The sequence below is a fragment of the Lynx rufus genome, unplaced genomic scaffold (assembly GCF_022079265.1).
Source record: "Lynx rufus isolate CCGP_SWC_20201006 ecotype Redwood Valley unplaced genomic scaffold, mLynRuf1.p SCAF_6, whole genome shotgun sequence".
NCBI classification, from domain to species: domain Eukaryota; kingdom Metazoa; phylum Chordata; class Mammalia; order Carnivora; family Felidae; genus Lynx; species Lynx rufus.
Window position 1 is genome coordinate 111,098,874 of NW_025814878.1, and position 11,736 is coordinate 111,110,609.

Below are 11,736 nucleotides of genomic sequence, written 5' to 3' on the forward strand. Positions count from 1 at the left end.
TGGGACAAGAAGAACTATGGTAATAGTGGGTTCGACTATTACACAATTATGCTAATATTTTATTAATTCAAAAGCACTTTACAAGAAAATATAAGTATGGCTTCCAATAGGAATGTTATACCTGGACTTGATACCAAGCTCACAGACTTTAGTTTTGCAAGGAAAAACAGGCTTTCAGGTTAAACAACAATTTGTAACCAAAACTTTAATCCCAAGGATTCTCACAAACATATTACAAATGACAGCATGAAAAAAAATCTTGCACAGTAACTCAAAGTTCAGCTCTACAATGTACCCTTAAACTGGCAGGACACTGGTATCTTGAATAGTTTCAAATTTCCAAAGAGAGAATGTTACATAGAGCTGTGTGTTCATACACAGCAATCCTGTTAAAATGAACTTATGATCTAAAGCAAAAGGAAACTTTCTTGAAACTTCCAATTCTACACCAACTGGACCACCTCTGCCCAGTACAAAGACAACTAGGATTCATTTTATTTTAAACCTCTAACCTAGTTTAACAGTGCAGCTTAATTTTTAGCTGCTGACTTGGGTTCACAGCAGCTTTTAAAGACTGTTCAATTACAGCTGCATGCACACTATCTCAGCTATGGAAAAACTCTGTTCAATTTTTGCCAGTTTTGTCTTCATAATATGAAATGTCAAGCTTTAACTGGGCAGGAGTTAATAGGTTTATTATCAGTCTATGTAAGACTAAACTTCAAAGCAAATTCAATTTTGCTTAAGGGAACATTGTAAAGTAACAACTCTTAATATTACATGCCTCATATGATCCATTCAAATCATAGAGAATTACATCTTTATGTGTCACTGTTCTGAGACAAACAAATGTGAACAGCTAAAACATCTTAAAAATGCACCAAGCTTATGAAGTCTCAAACAAAACTTGAATTTTCTGTACATACTCCTGTCAAATGAAGTTATTTCCTGTACACCACTCCTCTTGCAAACTGGTCTTCTATTTCCTTTCATTTGACCTAGATCGGCTAAAAGACAGAAAACCAAAAAAAAGTTACATACATAACTCAGTGACATAACCAGGGAAGAAAGTTTTTATGGGAAAAATAAAAATCAAAACAGCCTAAGAAGATCACCTTCTCTTTTTAACAAGTTATTTATAAATGATCAAGTCATCAAAAATCTTACCTACGAGACCTAGAAAAGGATCGGGACGGCTTGTGATTTCTCTCCCGAGACAGTGATCTCTCTCTCCTCCTATCTCTAGAAAGGGACCTAAAACCAGAGGAGAAAGAAAAATAGGGCCATTCAGAATTACACACAACAAATATCCTAAGAAGTCTTCAAAAACTAAAAGCTGGTTCACTGGTGCAACTTATTAACACTGGCTCTATATGCTACTTTTTCATGACTAAAGCCAGTCTTTTACCATTAACCACATCATTTGGAACACAGCTCAGGAACAGCAGAAACATGACTTTCTGAAGGTGGCCAAAAAAGGTAGTTATTTACCTGCTCCGGCTGCGGGAGAAGCTTCTCCGTCTTGGAGATCTAAAAGCAGAAACAGGAAAATTAGGCTAATTGTCAATTAGTATTTATGGCGTGAGGCATTTCCCAACTTTTCAATTTCACTGTTGGGCCCAGTGAATGTGCCGAAGAACTGGCACCCATCGTCCAAAAACAAAACAAAACCGAAAAAACAAAACCAAAAACAAAACCAAAAAAAAAAAAACCAAAAAAAAAAAAAAAAAAAAAAAACCAAAAAAACCAACCAAAACAGAAAAAAAAACAGAAAAGAAAAAAAGGCACAGAAGGATTAAGGAACCAAAAGCTCAAGTGAAAAGCAGGTATTCCAACCATGGATTCACTTTAACAAAGAATGCTTCACAGCAGATCTGTCCAATGCAAAACTTCATGTCAAACTAACTTCACTACCCAAACACCACACCAAAATATAGTCCCACAAGTAGTTCCAAAAACAGTACCATAAACCAGTATTTGGAACCCATGCAAACCTATAAGTCCATGACAAGACTTAGGTACCAGGTGGATAGTGTAATTTTGTGAAAACGCGCTAGGTGTAAATACTGATGCCATTAAGTGCTACATTAGAACTGCATTTGTGATCGTCACATTAAAGAGTGTGTTTAGGCTTATAAAAATTACCTTAGCTTGGCCCACTTTACCCCCAAAATTTAAAATTTGAAAACTGTTAGTAAAACCATTTAAAGGTGATAGGATTCAACAAATTTTTGCTAGAAAAGAAAGCTAAATCTGTTAGGAGTTATTAAAATTTTTAGTTTGGCATCTCACACATGCAAATAAGTTTCACCTGAAGGTCTAGTTACATTATGAGTTCCCTATCACCCTTAAAAGTTTTATTCAAGCAATATATATGTACGTTACCATTCAATTATGCACAGCCAGCCTTTGATCCAGAAAAAAGAATTACTTTAAAGCCGCTTACTCCTTATTTTAACCAGCAGTAAACTGTATAAGCAGGAAAAACTTACTAGTTTTGGGTTTCAACAAGCTAGAAATGGTGAGGTGAGGCTGCCGGACTGACGGCCAGGAAGAATTTGCTGAAAAGGTTTTGCCAGATGTTGCGTTGGATTTAGTTGGTTGGCGAAGGGGGTGTTGTGGATTTTTCCTGCTTTTTTGTTAGCCGAAGGCTGCTGCTGTAGTTGTTGTGAAGACATTTGGTAAATAAACAGCTGAGCTGATTGGCCAGGAATGTGTGGGCGGTCGAGGTGGCTGCTGCCGATTTGGTTAAGGTTGGAGAGAAGGCTGAGAGAAAACAGCATGCTCGGGAACCAAAGGGCGGTGCAACCTGACGACTGGCCATGCCTGGGTCATGTGAAACGACACCAGCCAAGCTGAATGGGGCGCGCTGGTCACATGACGCTGAAAGGGCTAGTTGACTGGCTAATGCAGACTCAGAGGGTGGTGAGAAGAGACATGATGGTGACTCTGTAACGGGGTTCATTTTTATTAATAGATGGACCAAAAAGCACAAAAAAAAAATGAAAAACAAGCCATCAGTACAACCATCTATTTAGCTAACAAATACTCTTTATTATGATGGGCAACAGTGTGTTGTTTTGTTTTTCAAAATAGCAAAAGGGGCAAGATTTTGAACTCCTATCTCCTAGAAGGACTTCACTCACCTGTAAGAGGTAAATTAAGTCCTACAGAAACTATTTTGGAGGAGATGTGGAGTTAGCATCCAGACAATACTGCCTGGTCCAAGAATGATGCCATTTTCAATTATAAAAAAACTGAAATCTCTCCTATTTGGTTTTGAAGAACAGATGACTGGGATTACTTTTTTAGCCCCCTTTATCGGTCAGTGACTTAAGTTAGTTTCAGAATGATTTCTACTTTACCAGTTTTAACATTACAACAGCTGCCTGTTTGATAAATACTACAATCGTGCTAATAGTAGAAAACACATTTTTGTGAAGAGCTAGAGTTGAATGTAATGTTTGTCATTATGGAGTCAAGAAATGGAAAAAGGCCTAAATTGAAGTATAAGGGAAGACTTGGAAAGATGCAACTAGAAGATGAACTAGAAGATAGATCCAAGATAGAAGTTACTGACTACCAACATGAACAGTGACCTAAAGACAAAAGCCAACACTCAGCACAACTCACATACCCCAAACTACACCCAGCAAATGTTTCATAAAAACCTCCGATTCTTCAAAGTTTAAAACCCACCAACAAACTTTGAGAGAAATACCTGCTCCTATTAGCTACTCCGTTACACCAATACCTCTAAACACGCTCTCAAGTACCTGCGACGAGGTGGAGGACTCCTTCTCCGATAATCATCTCGAGGGCGACGACCCCAAGAAGGAGGTGGGCCACGATTTCTACTTCTCTTTTCACCATTCGAGAGTTCCACTCTTACTCGGCAGCCACACAGTGTTCTAAGGAAAGAAACATTACTAAATTTAAAAGAGCAAAGACGTGTATACTAAAGCAAAAAGAAAGCACTCCTACTTAGCCTTTTCTGTAAACTACACACCTGAAACATCTGTAGAATCCTTAATAGCAAAACAAGTTTTTCTAATAAAGAAAACCAACTTCCTTATGCTTTAATGCCTTGTTAGAGCCAGTCTAAATCATTGGGCTCAATGTTAATTTGTTAAGTTACAAGTGTGAAAACCTTGGATTCTTCCTCAAAGAACCAGTTCATCTGTACATCCTGCTGGGACTTCAAGATCCCAGAACTTGTTTACTGATCTTGATGTTACTAGACTGTTGGTCTTTCTCTTCCCCAGATAACCCCAATTCTCCATGCCAACAGCAGTGAACAAAAGCATTTTGGCCATTTTACATCACCATCTCCCCTCAATCATCACACAATAGCTGACCCGTTAGGAAACTGAAGCTGAGGAAAGTCGGAAAAAAGTTATCCTCCACCTCTTGTTTCACATCCATTCAGATAAACCACCTTTATTGGGCCAGCGATTAAGAGGTGGGAACCTGGAAAAATGTGTTTCTACCATCTGCTTGGATAAATGACCTTCTCTACAGCTTTACAGCCAACCCTCAGATCCCTTAACTTTTGGATCTTAAAGATTAACCATTTCCCCTGGTTTCCTGAAATCCAATGGTTTTCCAACAAGCAGGAAGGAGAGAAGGGCAGCACCTGGTCATTCTTAAAACTCAGGTGTTACTTACCAGCCATTAATGGGACACTAAACACACACACAACACAGCTACATATTCCACACTTCCTACGTATTTCAAACACACAAAAGATAATGGTACAATAAAGCCCATGCAACCATTATCCAACTACGAGAATTACCAGTTTGTGGCCATTCTTACTTGAAAAGATCTGATTTCACAATTGTTTCAGAAACAATTCAAAGGTGACACCACAAGTGACAACTTTGTGGAAGGTTTAGATTAAAATGCTTCAACTACATTTTGGATGCAAACATCCACCCACCAAGAATCGACCATTAAACATTTTCTTCAATGGCCACTTGGGTAAAAAGTTACTTCCTATTGATCTTCAGTACAACACTTTTTCTTTGCAGAAAAGGCATATGTTAAGTCTCCAGTAACATTAACTTCAGATAGCCAAGAAGCTATCTAAAAGTCACATAACCTAGGAATTTAAAACATTAAAAAACACAAGCAACGTATTTGTCATCAACATTAGTCATTAAATTACCTCCCATCTAGCTCTCGAACAGCATCAGCTGCATCTCGGGGATCTTCAAATTCAACAAAAGCAAAGCCGGGAGGGTTTCTAGCAACCCACACACTTCGGAGTGGTCCATAATAGCCAAAAGCTCGTTCCAATTCAGTCTTGTTACCATTGTTTCCAAGATTACCTACATAAACTTTACAGTCCAGTGGACAGGAATCACGATGCATTTCTGTAATTAAAAAAAAATTACCCGAAATGTTAATCATTTACCCAATAAACCTACACAGTGAAAAAAGATCCTTAGAAAAGAATGCTGAAACACTAAAAACCAAACAATTACTACACTTGAAACACCCATTTCTCTCTAATCTGTACTTCTAACTACCAGGAAGCCAGCACAAAATGCATTAAGAAGAAAAATGCCTCCTGGAAAAATTGGTGGAGTGGAAAGCACTGAAGAAGCATTTACAATCTGGGCAGTTAGTAACTTTACCAATTATTATAACTAATATCAAAGATAAAGCACTTAAGGTAGAGTAACTTGTGCAGAACCAAATCCTAGAGACGTAATAACCAAACCTAATAACCGAAGGGATACTAATGTGTCTTCGTGTAATTAAAACCTTAACCAGCTTCATTCCTAAAGTGTTAAGAATCCAGACACAAGCGCACATATTCCAATTCTATGTATATAAAATATCCAACAGGTAAATGCAGAGACAGATTCATGGTTACCAGAGGCTGGGTGAGAAGGCAGAGGGAATGAGACCAGCTGCTTAATGGGAATAGGTCTCCTTAGGGGGTAACAAAAATGTTTTGGAACTAGACAGATATGACAGTTGCACAGCACTGAGAATGTATTAAATACTACTTAACCGCACACTTTAAAAGGAAGCTTATGTTAATTTCAGGTGGGGATTTGTTAGTGCAAAAATTTACTGCACTTTGGGGGCTTATATTTACTAGAACTTCACTACATGTCACTTCCAAAACGAATCTAATCAACTTGTAGGACAGATTCAATTGCAAAGAGTAACGAACCCAATAACTCAGCTTAAGGGCTTCTCATAAACACCACATTCTGCTCACTCTGGACTTATCCAATTAAAAAAACTAGTCCAGACACATCCTATTTGCATGACCCCACCCTGTACCCAGGAGTCTTGAGACCAAACCAGTGCTGGAGATTTTTTTTTAACTTCGCTGTGAGCAGTTTTAGGAGTTAAGTATCAAAGGTAAGCTGCTACAAGTACAGTGTGGCTCAAGGAAGACCGATCAGTTTAAAAAAAAAAAAGTGATTAAGACTGTAAAAAGTCAAATTAAGATGAAAATACAGGTGACTACACAAACCACGTAACATGGATTGAAAGGCCCAGCCTTGATTAGTGACTGTGGAAAAAAATCCTGAGCTTCCGAAGAAAACGTGGGGGTGGGGGAAAAAAGGCGCCATAAATTGAAAGGCCGCGGCCCGGAGTACAATTCGGTTAGCGGCCCTCTTTCCCGCCTCAACTTTCGGGTTATCCCACTTCTCAGTTCACCACCACCACCTCTCCCCCACCCCCCCGGATAGGGGAAGACTATAAACACCTCCACTTCGAGACCGAGGTACGTTCTCTGATGGGCCAGGAGCCCCCGCCACCGCCCCATGCTGAACGTCACAAAATGGCGGCGGCGTCTCTTTGTCTCAACCTGGCGCCATTGGGCCTGGCCCCACCGCGGTCCTGTTAAGTGCCATTTCCCACTGCACTCCTTTAGTCGCTGGTCTCTTACCGAAATCTTGGGTTACAAAGCAGACGCTCAAAACCACACACCCTCGGATGGGTCTTCCCGCTTCCCGCTCCCCTCCGGCCCGGCTCCCGCAGATGCTCTCGCTGACCTGGCGTCCACGAAATGGCGGACCACCGCCTTCTCCTCGCCCTTATTTATACGCCGTGCTGAAGTCACATGATTGGACGGGCTCGCCCAATGAGAGGCGGAGGAGGCTGTGACGTAGCGGCCATCAAATCAACGAGAATCGCGGTTGCTGGGAGCGCGCTCTGGCGGTGCCGCTTGGTCCGTGGAGACGTACGCTGCCGCGCTCCAGTCGCCTTAGGCCTGGGGCTTCCTCGGGTGTTTCCGGGTGGCCGACCTCCAAGTTACCCTCGATCCCCTCTCCCTCATCTCCAGATACAGTAGGGTTTCATAACACCACTGCTGTTACTCCCAAACGCTGATAGAGCCGTTTGCCCCAAATAAGATTTAGATCGTAAACTCATTACTTAATCCTCGAGAACGGTTAGACTGGAACTAAAGCATCGTGTTTACGGACGAGCTTCAGAGTTGCTCCCAAGGTCACTGAGCTGTGGGTGACCAAACTGCCACCAGATTGTGCCCGCCCACGTCTCACACTACGGAAAAGCCCGATCCTGGAAAGTCGGCCCAACTCTGGCTGGTTTCCCGCCTCTCACCAAAACTGCAGGATTTGGCAGAGAAGGGTGGCGTCATCATCCCGGACTCTTGAAAGGTTTAATAGAAACTCAAACGCAAATGAGACCGGCCAGGCCATCTGGACGCTGACCTTTACCAAATAACAGTAAAAAGAAATTTCTGAAAATTAGTTTAAATTCTGGGCCCCCAAACAAATGCCAGGAAGGGTATGTCTGGCCTCTCTCCAGGAAAAGCCTGCCTGCGTATTGACGACTTCGGGGTGGGGCTGGGGTTCTTGGACCACTCACACCTTCCTCTGTTTTCCACTTCCTCCTAGGAAAACAGAGCCTCAAGAATAATTCACTACTGGGAGAGAAATACCGCAATCGTGCTCGAAAAACCCCTCCCTCTCTGGAACAGTGAGTCAAGCTACGAAGTTTGTCTGGTGTCGTGAAACCTACGCCCCTACCCCTCCCCCCCCTTCAGTTTTGTCTGACTTATTGTTAAAATTTAAATTTGCTTTCAAGAAAAAGAAAACTAATACCTTGTATTTTCAGTCACGAAAATGAAAAAGATATGCCAGTATTTACTTATCACTCCCGGATATTTTCTTTTGAATCCTTATCTCGTGGCTCTAAAAGGTTGGGGGGGGGTGGAATGCAAAGATTTAATCGCTCTGAGCCTTAGTTTTCTCACCGTACAATAGGAATTTCATACTGCAGGGAAAGAGGAGGGACAGGAACTACAGTCGAAGAGCCAGGACCTGTGCTGGCCTTACCTGGGGTGTTTCCCAGGTGAAGGGGGATTCTAGCATACCCTTTCTCTTTCTCTTCTTGCTTTTCTTCCCTTCTGTAAATATTTCTCTCTTCTGGCTCACTTCTGTTATCTCGATTTGATCCCCTACTCTGGGTAAGCTTTTCTCCTGGTTTGAATTTTATTTTCTTCTGCCAAAGCAAAGGCTTTGAAGTGAGACAGTCCTGGATCTGGACTATCAAAGTCCCACTACTACATACTGCTAAAGTGTCTTGAAAAGAATCCCCAGGGCGCCTGGGTGGTTCAGTTGATTGAGCGTCTGACTTTCACTCGGGTCATGATCTCGTAATTCCGTGGGTTTGAGCCCTATGTCTGGCTCTGTGCTCACAGCTCAGAGCCTGGAGCCTGTTTCAGATTCTGTGTCTCCTCTCTCTGCCCCTCTCCTCGTGCTCTGTCTCTCAAAAATAAATAAATGTAAAAAAAAAAACAAAAAGAAAACCACAACAAACCAACAAAGAATCTCTTACCCTGTCTCAGGATTATTTCCTTCTGTAAAATGGGATAATAATGCCAGCCTTTCAGGGTTGTTATGTGCTGTCTCCTCTCACAGGAACTTCAGCTTTTGTCTGGGGTGGTCACTCCTGCATTCCTAGGGCCTAGGAACAAATCTGGCACACAGCACATAAACATATTTAATTATTTAATTACTTAGAAGAAAGTACGAAAATCACCTGACAATCTCTATTCAAAAAAATGCTGACTGTTCAAAGAATATCCTATCCATTCCCACCATTTTTCCTGTCTTTGGGTTTGTGAGTGTAATGCTAGTCTAGCATGCATCTTTCGATGGAGCACTCTTAATCCCTCCAGCTGTATTCCAGAATACATTTTGAACCTCCTTTGGCCATCCACACATGCTTTCCACCTTCTGGTAACTGCAGCCAAGTGAATTATCCATTTAAATTATGGATTATTTTTAATGTTGCTTTAAATATATTCAATCATTAACCACTCTTGTCCAGATTCTAGAACCACATGAAGCTGTCAGAGGGACATGTCAATATTTCTTGGTAGGGACAAGGAATGGAGATCATACGTTGTGGTAAACATCCCTTGATTTCATTTGGAGAACTACCTTCCTCGTTGTAGACCATGGCATTGATTCAGGTGTGGTTGGGTTCATGAAAGCATTCTAGTTCTTAGCACCCCCTCCCTATACCAATTAGTTCAGGAATGGATGAGTAATACAATCAGACCAGTCAACTGCTAATTCTAGTCCTGCTGTTAGGCCAACCAGAGATGTGCTCATTTCCACCGACTAGTGGCTTACCTGAGCCAAGGAAGCCATCCTCTTTCTAGAGGGAAGAGGCAGCCCTTAGAGGATCCAACCTACAGGGAGGGAGAGAGCTGAGAGATGGGAAATAAAGAGCCCTGGAACTCTAGTTAAAGAAGCCCTGAACCCAGTTCTATTTTTGGAATTCCCTAGTAGCATACATTCCTAACACTTCACCCAATTTGCCTAAGCCACTTGAGTTAGGTTTTTTGTTTTTTGTTTTTTTTTCCTGACATTTGCAAACAGAAATACTCCAGGGGGACTGGGTGGCTCAGTTGGTTAAGCATCCGACTTCAGCTCAGGTCATGATCTCACAGTTTGTGAGTTCCAGCCCATCATCCGGCTCTGTGCTGACGGCTCAGGCCCTGGAGCCTGCTTCAGATTTTGTCCTCTCTCTCTGCCCCTCCCCAGCTTGTGCTCTGTGGGGCTCAAACTCATAAGTCACGAGATCATGACCTGAGCTGAAGCTGGTCACTTAACCGGCTGAGGCACCCAGGCGCCCCTAAAGTATTAATTCGTATACATATATATTCGTGCCTGGCCATAAGTAATATTTTTTCCTTAAAAAAAAAGTACTTAGTGAATAGTTAATGGGTGCATTTGAGAATCAGAAGAAAACTCAGGGCCATGGTTCTCAATTTGAGGTACTGAGAAAGTCGGTGTTAGAGTAATTTTTGTGTTTGGAGTTTTTCTTTTTTTAAAAATTTTTTTTTAACATTTATTTTTGAGAGACAGAGCAAGTATCTGTCTGTCTCTCTCTTAAAAAAAAAAAAAAAGAAAAAGAAAAATTCCCAGCCGACTTCAGCTCAGGTCACGATCTCGCGGTCCATGAGTTCGAGCCCCACATCAGGCTCTGTGCTGACAGTTCAGAGCCTGGAGCCTGCTTCAGATTCTGTGTCCCCCCTCTCCCCCACTCATGCTCTGTCTTGCTCTGTCTCTCAAAAATAAATGTTAAAAAAATTTTTTAACTAAGTACTTTTTTTTTTAAGGAAAAAATATTACTTATGGCCAGGCACGAATATATATGTATAAGAATTAATACTTTAGGGGCGCCTGGGTGCCTCAGTCGGGTAAGTGACCAGCTTCAGCTCAGGTCATGATCTCATGGCTTGTGAGTTTGAGCCCCACATTGGGTTCTGCACCAGTGGTGCACAGCCTGCTTGGGATTCCCCCCCCCTTTCCCTCTCTCTCTCTGTCCCTTCCCCACTTGTGCTTCCCCACTTGAGTCTATCAAAATAAATAAACTTTAAAAAAAAAAAAGAATTGACACTTTAAATATTGTGATTGACTTCAAGTATCCAAAGGAAAATCTAATAAGAGCCTGGGCTATAGCAATAGTCCATTAACTACTTGGCTCAGTGACTGTGTTGGCAGCAAGCAGATGGCACATTCAACAAAGAGTTAGCTGAAGACGTAATTATTTACAGAGGCATGGGCAGGGCTAAGGAGGGGGGAGGGGATGGTTAGAGGTGGAATAACTAACTGGACTAATCTCTCTTCCCACAGTCCCATCTTACAGTGGTGCCTTCCGTTGCCCAAAGCCCCTGGGAAACCTGAGGACAAGAGAGCTGACTGATGCAAGCTTAGAATCAGCCTCACAGCAACAGAATAGGGCAGAGAAGACCAGAAAACTGATTCAGGGCTGTGTTATCCAATAAAGCAGCCACTGGACAAACACAACTATTTGAGTCCAAAAAAATTTTTTTTAAGCAGGAAGTCTATGTTGTTGTTGTTTTTTTTAATGTTTATTTATTTTTGAGAGAGAGAGAGAGAGGGAGAGAGACACAGAATCCAAAACAGGCTCCAGGCTCTGAACTGTCAGCACAGAGCCCCACGCAGGGCTCCAACTCATGAGCCATGAGCTCATGACCTGAGCCGAAGCCCGATGCTTAACTGACTGAGCTACCCAGGCGCCCCATTTGAGTCCAAATTAACATGTGTTGTAAATGTGAAATACATGCTGGATTCCCAACACTTAGTATATATATTTTTTTAATTTTATTTTTTTATATATATTTTTATATTTATTTTAAATTAAATTTAAGTTTATTTTACTATATGTTAATTTACATCTAAATTAACATATGGTGCAACA

At 41.5% G+C, this 11,736-nt stretch overlaps 1 protein-coding gene across 1 annotated transcript; it reads right to left on the reverse strand.

Moving 5' to 3' along the window:
* Positions 1–30: 30 nt before the first annotated feature.
* On the reverse strand, positions 31–7,039 carry SRSF3 (serine and arginine rich splicing factor 3). The gene is made up of 6 exons (XM_047101813.1): positions 6,920–7,039; positions 5,171–5,378; positions 3,777–3,911; positions 1,492–1,530; positions 1,168–1,254; positions 31–1,007 (listed from the first exon to the last, which is right to left on the reverse strand). The coding sequence occupies exons 2-6, from the start codon at positions 5,374–5,376 to the stop codon at positions 980–982; spliced, it is 495 nt and encodes a 164-aa protein (XP_046957769.1). The 5' UTR covers positions 5,377–5,378; positions 6,920–7,039; the 3' UTR covers positions 31–979.
* Positions 7,040–11,736: the final 4,697 nt, after the last annotated feature.